Source organism: Pristiophorus japonicus, chromosome 21, assembly GCF_044704955.1.
Source record: "Pristiophorus japonicus isolate sPriJap1 chromosome 21, sPriJap1.hap1, whole genome shotgun sequence".
Lineage (NCBI taxonomy): Eukaryota > Metazoa > Chordata > Chondrichthyes > Pristiophoridae > Pristiophorus > Pristiophorus japonicus.
This window is the reverse complement of record NC_091997.1, coordinates 53,715,716-53,728,766: the sequence shown is the minus strand read 5'-3', so window position 1 is coordinate 53,728,766 and position 13,051 is coordinate 53,715,716. Positions and strand designations below refer to the sequence as shown.

Sequence of the window (13,051 nt, the reverse complement as noted above, 5' to 3'; positions counted from 1 at the left end):
ATACTATGGGGGTGGGGAGGGGGGGGGGGGGGAGGGAGGAATGAGAGGGTGACAGAGACCAATGTGAATCATTTCCATAGAGGGTGCATTTCCCTCACTCAGATACCAAGCTGGTTCACTTTATATAACTTACAAGAGAGAGTTGGCCCAGTCAAGACTGCACAGGCTGGGGCTCTTCTCTGTCGCAAAGAGCAGACTGAGGTGGAACCCGATAGAAGTCTTTAAAATGATAATAAGGTCGACTTAGATAAGTTTCAACTTGTGGAGATTCCAAGACCAGGGGCCATTAATATAAAACAGTCACTAATAAATCCAATGGGGAATTCAGGGGAAACTTCTTTACCCAGAAGAGTGGTGAGAGTGTGGAGCTCGCAGCCACAGGGAGTGGTTGAGGCGAATAGCTCAGGTTACATTTATGAGGAAGGTAGATAAGGACATAAGAGAGAAAGGAATACAGGTATATGATGGGCTGAGATGAAGTGAGGTGGGAGGAGGCTCGTGTGGAGCATAAACACCGGCATAAACCAGTTGTGTTTCTCTGCTGTAAAATTCAATGTAATGATGTCACTCGAAACCCTTCAAATGCCTCCTGGAATTCCAGTTAATTGAAGTTGAGGAATGTTCCAACTGAAAAGCGAAAAAACCAAGTGTAGATGCTGGAAATCTGACCTGAAAATGCTGGAAACAGTGAGCGGGTCAGGCAGAGTCTGTGGGAGCACTGGCGATGTACTATTTCTGAACCACAAATGGAAAAAGTTGCTGACTGACCGGCTGGGAGTGTGTGTGTCATGTATGTAACCACAATGTAACACCACTGTATTACTGTATACTCTCAACCTAGGGGTGAACTTGTGGGAGACACTCCTTACCTGATCACACAGGTATAAAAAGGGAGGTGCCACGCAGGGTCATCGTTTTTGGAGTCCTGTGAATAAAGAGTTAAGGCCACAGAGTGACCTTGTCCCCAGAATGTGCCTCGTGTGGTTTCATGCTGCAGAGTAAGGACTTTACATTGGCGACGAGAAACGGGAATTCACGGCCCACGAGAATGGCCACCGGTAGCACAGAGGAACGGTATTGTGTTGGGGAAGACTGGGATGATTTTGTCAGGAGGTTTCAGCAAAGCTTCATTACGAAAGAATGGCTGGGGGATGCAGCGGCCGACAAGCGAAGGGCTCATCTTTTGACCAGCTGCGGACCAAAGACTTACGCGCTCATGAAGGACTTACTAGCTTCGAAAAGCCGGCGGACAAAACCTTTGAAGAACTTAGCAAATTGATAGGGGAGCACCTCAAACCGGCGAGTAGCATACATATGGCCCGACACAGATTCTACACCCACCGACGTCGTGAAGGACAGAGAATACTGGACTTCGTAGCGGACCTCCGGCGTTTGGCCAGCTTCTGTAAGTTCACAGACACCTGCAGGGGGGAGATGCTAAGGGACTTCTTTATCGAGGGCATTGGTCATGGGGGAATTTTCCGTAAATTAATTGAGACCAAGGATTTGACCTTGGAAGCGGCGGCGTTGATGGCTCAAACTTTCATGGCGGAGGAGGAAGAGACGAAAATAATATACGCGCGCAATTCTGCCTCTAATGCGGCGATGGATCAGGGAGTCAACATCGTCAATGCGACTCAGAGCCCCGCAGGCAGGCAGGGGCAGTCCGACACTCCCCAGGCAGCAATAGATCCCAGAGTAGGACTGCAACAGAGACAACGGCAGGCTGAACGGACATTCACGCCATCACAGTGGAAAATGCGGCCCGGGATGGGGCCATTGACACCCACTAATAGGGTACTTAAGAGCAGTTAAAGGGACAATCAGCGTGGAATGCCTGGCCATAGTCCCTTTGTTCCCAACAATGGAAACTTTAACTCATGCTGGAGGTGTGGGGGAAAACACTCAGCTAGATCTTGCAGATTTCAACAGTTTGTCTCCAGGAACTGCAATCTCAGTGGCCACTTATCTCGAATATGCAGAAAGTCTGCTACCAGACTAACATATGAGGCGGATGGACCAGAAGAGGGTTCTTTGAGGCAGGATAACTTTTGGGGCAAATCGATGGACGCCGAGGTTCAGCGGGTCCATGTGGCGAATACTCACAGTTCATACACCAGAACGCCACCAATGATGATGAGAGGTTTATTAAATGGTATCCCTGTACGCATGGAGCTGGACTCTGGGGCCAGCCAGTCACTCATGGGCGTTTAGCAATTTGAGAAGCTATGGCCACTTAAAGCCAATAGACCCAAATTAGCACGTATCGAGACACAATTACGGACTTACACTAAAGAAATCATTCCAGTGCTAGGCAGTGCAATGTTGGCTGTCACACACAATGGATTAGTGAATTGGCTGCCGCTCTGGATTGTCCACAGCGAGCATCCAGGCATTGTGCTGATGAAGGCCATTGCCCGGTCACACATTTGGTGGCCTGGAATTGATTCAGACCTGGAACACTGTGTTCGCAGGTGCACGATGTGTGCCCAGCTGGGTAATGCCCCCAGGGAGGCCCCGCTCAGCCCGTGGCCATGGCCCACCAGGCCATGGTCACGCATTCATGTTGACTGCGCAGGCCCGTTCATGGGTAAGATATTCCTTATTGTGGTAGATGCGTACTCGAAATGGATCGAGTGCATCATTCTGAATTCATGCACGTCATCCACTACCGTGGAACGCCTACGTGCGATCTTTTCAACCCATGGCTTGCCGGACATCCTGGTTAGTGATAATGGCTCATGTTTCACAAGCTACGAATTCCGAGAGTTTATGTTGGGCAATGGCATCAACCACGTCAGGACTGCGCCGTTCAAGCCAGTCACCAATGGCCAGGCGGAACGTGCGGTCCAAGTCATTAAGCAAGGTATGCTCAGGATTCAAGGACCCTACAATGCCGCCTATCGCGTCTCCTGCTGGCCTATAGATCCCGACTGCATTCGCTCACGGGGGTCCCGCCCACAGAGCTACTAATGAAATGGACACTCAAAACTCTGTTGTCCCTTATTCACCCAGTCCTGACCGACATAGTTGAGGACAAGCACAAGTCACAAAACGAGTACCATGACCGTAATTCGAGGGGGAGATGTATAGAAATAAATGATCCTGTATTCGTCCTCAATCACGCCATGGGGCCCAAATGGCTTGAGGGCACTGTAATTGACAAAGGTGGAATAGGGTCATTGTGGTAAAACTCACCAATGGTCAGATATGCCGTAAGCATCTGGACCAAGTAAAAAAAAGGTTCAGCATCGACACGGAGGAACCTGAAGAAGACCATGAGATGGAGCTCACAACACCGCCAGTGAACGAGCAACAAGAGCAATCAGAAGAATGCACAGTCCCTGCGGTCAGCCCGGACAGGCCGGAATCACCACAGACACTCACGTCAGTGTCCAACAACCAGAGCCCCAACTGCGGTGCTCCATGAGGGAGCGTAGACCACCTGAAAGACTAAACCTATGATCTCAATAAGACTTTGGGGGGGCGGGGGGGTGGGGTGATGTCATGTATGTAACCACAATGTAACACCACTGTCTTACTCTATACTCTCAACCTAGATGCACAACTTGACCACAAGGGGTGAACTTGAGGGGGACACTCCTTACCTGATCACACAGGTATAAAAAGGGAGGTCCCACACAGGGTCATCATTTTTGGAGTCCTGTGAATAAAGAATTAAGGTCACAGAGTGACCTTGTCCCCAGAATGTGCCTCGTGTTGTTTCATGCTGTAGAGGACTTTACAGTGTGGAAGTTTCTGTTTTAATTGAAGCATTTCCCTGTGGTTTACTGGCTGTGCGGGAGGTGAGGAGGGCACTGTAGCCTGCGTATTTATTGTCTGCATCATTAAAACAGATTAACCAGGTCATTTATTTAATTGCCGTTTGTGGGAGCTTGCTGTGTGTAAATTGGCTGCTGTGTTTCCCCACATTACAACAGTGACTGCATTTCAATATTATTTAATTGGCTGTGAAGCACTTTGGGATGTCCTGATGATGTGAAAGATACCAATGTAGGTCATCATCATAGGCAGTCCCTCGGAGTCAAGGAAGACTTGCTTCCACTCCTAAAATGAGTTCTTAGGTGACTGAACAGTCCAACATGAGAGCCACATACCCTGTCACAGGTGGGACAGACCATTCATCGGGGGAAGGGATTGGTGGCACTGATTTGCCGCACGCTCCTTCCGCTGCCTGCGCCTGACCTCTTCACGCGCGCAGCGTTGAGATTCGAAGAGCTCAACACCCTCCCGGATGCACTTTCTCCACTTAGGGCGATCTTCGGCCAAGGATTCCCAGGTGTCAGTGGTGATGTTGCACTTCACCAGGGAGGCTTTGAGGGTGTCCTTGTAATGTTTCCGCTGCCCACCTTTGGCTCGTTTGCCGTGAAGGAGTTCCGCGTAAAGCAATTGCTTGGGGTGTCTCTTGTCTGGCATGCGAACTAAGTGGCCTGCCCAGCGAAGCTGATCGAGTGTGGTGAAGGAATGATTTTTCTTTCTCCCACTTCCCTAGTTTCTATCTCTCTGTATCTGATCTGCCGATCTGCGTGGGACTGGACACAAGCTCTGAGGCCCACTTGCTATGGCTGGATCGTTGTTGGGCACTCTGGAGATCCCCAGCCACTGGAAGAGCTGTCCCAAGTGGTGGCAAGGCCTATGGACGGCTCAGCCAATCACCTTGGACATGTGCAGGTGTTTATCCCTTGACTGCATGGGTTAGGCATACGGACAGATCCTTCTTGAGGGCCTCAGGTGTAAAACCACCTGCTTTCCGTGGGGAAGATCTTGACTCGAATGGATAGAAAAATCAAGAGAGATGTAAAATGGGCTGCTGACTTGCAACCACCTGATTTACATTACAAAATCTACCCTCATGTAGATATAGCTAGACTATATATATACACATATATATATATATATATAGATAAATAGATATATAGATACAGGTTGAATCTCCCTTATTGGGAACCCTCAGGACCTGGCCTGTTCTACACAAAGGATTTTTCCGGACGAGGGGTGATCACGTTAAATTGGATGGTACAGGTACTGAGCAAGGGGATAATATCGAGGCTGGCTGGCTTGGGGCTGGGAGTGCATCAGAGAGATCATGGTGGTGGGGTGGGGGCGGTGGATTGTGGGGTCAGGTCAACGATTGTGGGAGTCGGCAGTGAGGAAGGACTTCAATTTGTTCATGTCTGAGTTCTGCGCATGTGCTTCCCGGTGGCCGGGAATGGTTCCGGACGAGGGGTGGTTCCAGATAAGGAAGTTCTGGATAAGGGAGGTTCAACCTGTATATATAGACAGACGAAGTGAGTGGGCAGTAAGGTGGCAGATGGAGTATAATGTGGGGAAATATGAGGTTATTCACTTTCATAGGAATAATAGAAAAACAGAATATTTTTTAAATGGTGAGAAACTTTAAAATGTTGGTGTTCAGAGAGATTTGGGTGTCCTTGTGCATTCAGGTACAGCAAGCAATAAGGGAGACAAATGGCATGTTGGTCTTTACTGCAAGGGGTTGGAGTACAAGAGTAAGGAAGTCTTGCTACAATTGTACAGGGCCTTGGTGAGACCACACCTGGAGTATGTGCACAGTTTGGGTCTCCTTATCTAAGGAAGGAAATACTTGCCTTACCGGCGGTACAACAGAGGTTCACCAGATTGATTCCTGGGATGAGAGGGCTATCTTATGAGAGATTGTGTAGAATGGGCCGATACTCTCTGCAGGTTAGAAGAATGAGAGGTGATGTCTTTAAAACATACAAGATTGTGAAGGGGATTGACAGGGTAGATGCTGAGAGGTTGTTTCCTCTGGCTGCTCTGTCTAGAACTAGGGATCACAGTCTCAGGATAAGGGGTTTGCCATTTAAGATAGAGACGAGGAGGAATTTCTTCACCCAGAGGGTTGTGAATCTTTGGAACTCACTGCCCCAGAGGGTTGTAGATGCTGAGTCTCTGAATATATTCAAGGCTGAGGTCGATAGATTTTGGGAGTCTAGGGGAATAAAGGGATATGGAGATCAGGTAGGAAAGTGGAGTTGAGGTCGATGATCAGCTATGATCTTATTGAATGGCGGAGCAGGCTCGAGGGGCCGTAGGGCCTACTCCTGCTCCTAGTTCTTATGTTCTTATGCCTGTACAGATCTTCCTCTTCCTTCTCAAGAACTTTCAGATAAAAAGGGATATCCAGTACGATATTCATGAGTGCTATGCAAGATTGGCATGATTGGGAAACAGCCACAGATGGGTTCTGGGGGTTTGGTCCATATAGCATTAGTAGTGGACAAAAAAAAAAAGTGTTATTAAGAATGACAAGGTCAAAATACAGCTACTTGAGTAGCAAACAAGTCCCCTTTAAGAAACAGGACCCGTCAGGACTGGCCATCCAGTGCCCATTTCTTCGGAGCTCCTCGACTGCTGAGAATGCATTATGTATCTGAAAACTCATTAACACTTTCATTGTTGTGCAAACATCATCTGCTTCAGGACCAGGACTTTCCTAAGGTGCAGGTGCAATTTTCCACGAGTGCCTCCATCATATCTGGATTGTGCCTTTATTTATTTCGCAAGCACCAAATTGACAAACATTAGCAGCAGAGTGTGAGAGCTCAGTGGGCTAAGTGGGGCTTACCCTGAGAGCTTTGTCAAAGGGTATTTTGTGCCAATTAATGAGAAAGTACCCAGGGCAAGGACAGCACTGGATAGATACTTCAAAAAAGACTTACATTTATATAGCGCCTTTCACGACCACCAGACATCTCAAAGCACTTCACAGCCAATGCAGTTCTTTTGGAGTGTAGTCACTGTTGTAATGCAGCAAACATGGCTGCCAATTTGTGCACAGCAAGCTCCCACAAACAGCAATGTGATAATGACCAGATAATCTGTTTTTGTTATGTTGATTGAGGGATAAATATTGACCAGGCCACCAGAGATACCCCTCTGCTCTTCTTCAAAATAGTATCATGGGATCTTTTACATCCACCTGAGAGAACAGACCGGGCCTCGATGTAATTTCTCATCTGAAAGACGGCACCTCCGACAGTGCAGCACTCCCTCAGCGCTGCACTGGGAGTGTAAGCCTATGGAGTGGGACTTGAACCCACAACCTTCTGACTCAGACGTGAGTGTGCTACCCACTGAGCCACAGCTGACACTGAGACAGAGTAAAGCTCCTTCTACACTGTCCCATCAAACACTCCCAGGGCAGGTACAGCACAGGGTTAGATACAGAGTAAAGCTCCCTCTACACTGTCCCATCAAACAGTCCCAGGGCAGGTACAGCACGGGGTTAGATACAGAGTAAAGCTCCCTCTACACTGTCCCATCAAACACTCCCAGGGCAGGTCGTTGGGGAAGTCCAGAACCAGGGGACACAGTTTTAGGATATGGGGTAGGCCATTTAGGACTGAGATGAGGAGAAACTTCTTCACTCAGAGAGTTGTTAACCTGTGGAATTCCCTGCCGCAGAGAGTTGTTGATGCCAGTTCATTGGATATATTCAAGAGGGAGTTAGATATGGCCCTTACAGCTAAAGAGATCAAGGGGTATGGAGAGAAAGCAGGAAAGGGGTACTGAGGGAATGATCAGCCATGATCTTATTGAATGGTGGTGCAGGCTCGAAGGGCCGAATGGCCTACACCTGCACCTATTTTCTATGTTTCCATGTTTCTATGTACAGCATGGGTTAGATACAGAGGAAAGCTCCCTCTACAATGTCCCATCAAACACTCCCAGGGCAGGTACAGCACAGGTTAGATATTGTGACATTTTTCTATTTTCCACACCTGCCACATTTGGGTTTCGTTGAGTGAGATTGTCAAGTAGTTCCCATTAGTGCCAGTTACTGGGACTGGATCAAATTGGATTGCTGGAAGGAAGTCATATTTGAGGACGCTCTATGTTTATAGATCTTATTTTTAGCTTACTCTTCCAAGGATCAGGCAAGGCTTTGAGGATAGAGTTGGACATCCCCTGCTCAGTAATACTCAGCAATGAGTTAAAAGGAAAAAGCTTTGAAGCAGAAAACTGATTGCAACTGGAACGGACTGTCGAGGTGGAATAATGATTTCTCCGCACAATTGCCGTTTCCCTGTAGGCTGCTGGAGCAGTGTGCATTCCCAGGCCGTTGCTAACCCAGGGGAACTTCCCCCCGCTCCTCCCCTGCTGCCCATACCAGTGTCCTTTGTTTGGAGGAACAGCCAATTCCTTCCCACAAGGCAGTTGCTGATTGTTGACACATTTCCATTCTGCAGAACGCAGGCTGCTGACGATTTTGTGTTTGGGGTCAAGTAATGGTCTGCTCCTATCTGAACTCTGTCTCGTTCTCCCCTGCACCCTGAGTAGTTCCTATCACAGGAGAATGATTGAATGACCCTCCCCGATTCATGCTTTTGTTACATCCTGACCTGACTATTCCAAGGCTCTCTTAGCCGGCCTCACATCTTCCACCCTCCGTAAAATTAAGCTCATCCAAAACTCGGTTCCCCGTGTCCTAACTCGCACCAAGTTCTGCTCACCCATCACCCCTGTGCTCGCTGACCTACATTGGCTTCCGGCCTGGCGACACCTCGATTTAAAAACTCTCATCCTTGTTTTCAAATCCCTCCATGGCCTCACCTCTCCCTATCTCTGTAACCTTCTCCAGTCCTAAAACTCTCCAATCTGGCCTCTTGCACCTCCCCAATTTCCACCTCTCCACCATTGCTGGCCGTGCCTTGAGCTGCCTAGGCCCTAAGCTCTGGAATTCCCACCCCAAACCTCTCCTTCTTTCCTCCTTTAAGACGCTCTTTAAAACCTACCTCTTTTGACCAAACTTTTGGTCACCTGTCCTAATATTTCCTTATGTGACTTGATGTCTATTTTGTCTGGTTACGCTCTTGTGAAGCACCTTAGGATGTTTTCCTACGTTGAAGGTGCTATATTAATGTGATTTGCTGCTGTTGGTGATTGGTGAATTCCAATGGCTTACTCCTCTGCCAGTACCCGAGCCATATGTCACAAAGTGGGTGAAGAAACAGATCACATGGCAAGGCCGGTCTCCCAGAACTCCAGTGCTTCTCCTCCCGGCAGTGCATTCTGACAACGCCTTGATCGGCTTGGATTCCAGGAGCATTATTCCCACCCAAGGCATGGCATGGAGGGATAATGGTATCTGTCTTTCTGTGATAGTGAAACTGCAGTGAATAAAGTACACGGGACACAATTCTGTTTAAAACAGCTCAAGTATATTGTGCATGCTGTTTGTTACATTATCTCCTCAGCCATGTGCTCCTGGTTTACATTCTTTGAACACTTCCTATGTGAATCACCACAGAACATGGATTGGAAATTGTACAAAAAGCATGCAACGAGTGTATCAATCTACATGAGAGAAACAATGTGATGCTATGAGCTGGATCTTTCTAGAACACAGCAGCATGTTTTTCCGAGGTTGCCTCTAGATTTGGTTTCCGTGGTAGATTTTTGATATGTCTGCCTCACCTCTCGATTCCCCCCCCCCCACCCCCCTCTTGAGGACGTTGGCTCCTTGATGGGGTTTGGTTTTCAATGAGCGCTGGTTTCCCCCGGCACCTTGCCCCGAAATGCCCACGATTCAGGTGCGAACCCTGGCGTTGAGTGTTGGCCGGCTATCCGACTACCCCGGGGCGTCACAACTAGACCTGACCTTCTCCTTGCCCCATGTCCACACATTCACACCTCCAGCGGGTGTCACTGGATGGTGACCGGGATGGGGAGCAGCACTGACTCCACATCCCCTCCCTGGCCTAGGGGTGCAATGGCCAATTATAGAACCCCAACTTTCACCCTGGTCGCTATCAACCAACTCAGCTCCGACTGCACATTGAGCTTGGGACCTTCACATTCTGCGCGGCTCAACCACTGATTGGAGAAGTTCACCGAGCCATGGTCGGGCCAAGTAATGACAGTTGGGACATTTTAGAGGAGAGGAAGTTAATTTAAAAAAAACATTTATAAACTTCTTTTAAAGTCTTGTGAGGCTTTACCGATGCTAGATGTGGAGCTGCCCGCATTACCCGTTTTAAAGTAATCAAAAATAAGTGAAGTAATCTGTGATTATTGAGGTATGGTGGGAATATCGATGAACTATGGAAACCCCCCCAGGTCTTTCACATCCTGCACCAGGATCCCGCAATGAATGCTTCCTCCTTGTGATTGGCTGAGAGATCCTTATGTTCTGCTCAAAACTTGACAGTCCAATTGCTTGTCAATGTCGCGCCAGGACTGATGCATAATGGGAACCCTCCAGGCACCAGCAGGTTTGGGTCTCTCGCTCTCGAGGGCACAGTCTGGTGCACCATTGATGCTGGGATACAGAGGCACAGCCGATGCCTAAAGGGTTGAGAGGGACTTCAGGGGGATTCCGGGATTCGGTAAAGAGGGGGACGCTAAAAGCTTGAATTGGGAAACGCACTCCTCAATCCTCAAATACTAGAATGGATCAGCCCACGAGATATGGTCGCATTCCCCCTGCAGTTAGACTCAGGATCAACACCCATAGAACAAACATCACTATAGAATGGCATGTTTACTGTCATGGAATCGTGACAATGTGACCTGACACTGCTCTAATTTACATTGTTATCACATTCAAAAATTACAGCAAATTACAGACGTAAGAGAACCCGAATATATTATTTAATATCCCTGCACCAGATACCCAATCATTGCTGAAGTGTTCAAAGTATGGAGACTATCCAACCCAAATAACCAATTAAACATTCTTACACCGGATTTACAAATACAAATTGAGTGTTGAATTATTATTTCTTTTGCATAGTGAACGAGTTCTGACCTGACGAGATTTGTTTTCATTTCAGTTCAAGATCAGATGTCGATTTGTCAGGACGTCTCTTTCTTAAAATCATTTTTGTTACAAGGACTATGACGCCTATGGTCATGGCAAAGCCTAGTACCAGCAAGATCCACTGGCCTGCCTTCGCCTGCTCTGGTTCCAAATTCATTCCCAGAAAATACACTTTGCTGTTTGGAACAGGAGCTGGTGTCGTCGGAGCTGGTGATTCGATGGAGGCTGGAAGGAAATGTGTGAAAGTTAATCTGTTGAGGTTGGCACAATTGAAGATTGGAACGTAGGTAGACAATTCAGCCCCTCGAACATGCTCTGCCTCTCTATCAGAACATAGCTGATCACTACAACTCCTCCTTTGCACCAAATCCCACACCTAACAAAAAGCTATCTACCTCAGTCTTACAAATGCCAATCGGCCCCCAGCATCCAAAGCATTTTGGGGGAGAGGGTTCCAGACTCCGACTGCCCTTTGTGTGAAAAAGTGTCTCCTGACTTCACTCTTGGCTCTAATTCTAAGGTTTTGTCCTCTTGTTCTGGACTGGCTCCACCAGAGGACATAGTTCCTATCGACCCGATCAAATCCCATTATCACTTTAAATACCTTGATTACATTACCCTCTTCTATACTGCAGGGAATAGTGGACTAGTCTGTGCAACCTGTCTACATAACTTAACTCTTTTAGCTCCGGTATCATTCTGGTGACATCCTGAAAAAGTGCAACATCCCCACTAACACCTGGGAGTCCCTGGCCAAAGACCGCCCTAAGTGGAGGAAGAGCATCTGGGAGGGCGCTGAGCACCTTGAGTCTCGTCGCCGAGAACATTCAGAAATCAAGCGCAGGCAGCGGAAGGAGCGTGCGGTAAACCAGTCCCACCCACCCCTTCCCTCAACCATTGTCCCACCTGTGACAGAGACTGTGACTCTCGTATTGGACTGTTCAGTTACCTAAGGACTCATTTTAAAAGTGGAAGCAAGTCTTCCTCGATTTCGAGGGACTGCCTATGATGATGACATTCTGGTGAATCTGTGTTCCTCCCCCTCCGAGGCTGATAGAGTTTGCTGAGGGGCAAGCAGTGCTCCAAATGGGGTTTGTACAACTCAAACATGATTTCCACCCCTGTGTATTCTAGCCCCCTTGGGATAATCCCATTAGCCTTTGTGATGACTTTTTGTAGTTGGCCACCAGCTTTCAATGATTCCTCTTCTCTCAGAGGGTTGTAAATCTGTGGAATTCGCTGCCTCAGAGAGCTGTGGAAGCTGGGACATTGAATAAATTTAAGACAGAAATAGACAGTTTCTTAACCGATATGGGGATAAGGGTTTATGGAGAACGGGCGGGGAAGTGGAACTGAGTCCATGATCAGATCAGCCATGATCGTTTTAAATGGCGGAGCAGGCTCGAGGGGCCGTATGGCCTACTCCTGCTCCTATTTCTTGTGTTATGATTCCCTAATCATTTCAGGACACCGAAACCCCTTTGGTGCCTCCACGGCTCCGACAGAAAGTGGGGCCCTGAACGTCCTGGAAGATGCGATTCATTGGCCCAAGGTCGGTTGAGGAGAGGAGAACCACCCTGTGGGCAGGGCCCTCCTAATTGGCCGGTGGGAATGTGGGAGCAGGGCCCCGTCACTCCGACAGTAGTGAAGAGCCCCAGCAAGGGGCCGAAGAGAACCTTCATTCTTCTAATCTTCTGCTGCCAAGGGAGCAAGCAGGCCTCCTTTAAGTTGATCAATCCTTTCCCAGATCAATGACCTTTGCACTGTAAAGAATTGGGGCTTACTTAAGGCCCTCTGGGGGCCACGCACTAGATTTCAGCTGACAGGTGTCCCTTTGAGGCCCGATAAGGCCAGGAAGGTGAAAGTTTCCAGAGAAGCCGGGAGCACCCATGACAGTTCCCCAGTTCATTTGAGAAGGGTGGCAGGCTGAAGATTTGCCCGACTGGAATTTAAGGGACAGTTTATCTGGGTCCAGGCCAAAATGTGTGGCCCCCCTCGCTCACCCTCGTGGTGCCCCCCGCCCCGTCCACGACCTGAGAGTTCCTGTGTCCGGAGGCTACCATTCACACAGCGGGAGGGCGTAATTCAGGAGAAACCTCTTTGCTCAGAAAGTGATGAAAATGTGGAACTTGTCACCACAGGGAGTGGTTGAGGCAAACAACGAAGATGAATTCAAGGGATGCTAAAGAAAGACATGAAGGAGAATAGGATAGAAGGATATGC

At 48.3% G+C, this 13,051-nt stretch overlaps 1 protein-coding gene across 2 annotated transcripts in view; it reads right to left on the bottom strand.

The window, feature by feature from the left end:
* Positions 1-9,205: 9,205 nt before the first annotated feature.
* ace (angiotensin I converting enzyme (peptidyl-dipeptidase A) 1) overlaps positions 9,206-13,051 on the bottom strand; it is a 271,560-nt gene continuing 267,714 nt past the window's right edge. For both annotated transcript variants that reach the window (XM_070864766.1, XM_070864767.1), the window contains one exon: positions 9,206-11,053. In XM_070864766.1, coding sequence (XP_070720867.1) covers positions 10,833-11,053 — 221 coding nt within the window. In that variant the 3' untranslated portion in view covers positions 9,206-10,832. The remainder of the gene's footprint in view (positions 11,054-13,051) is intronic.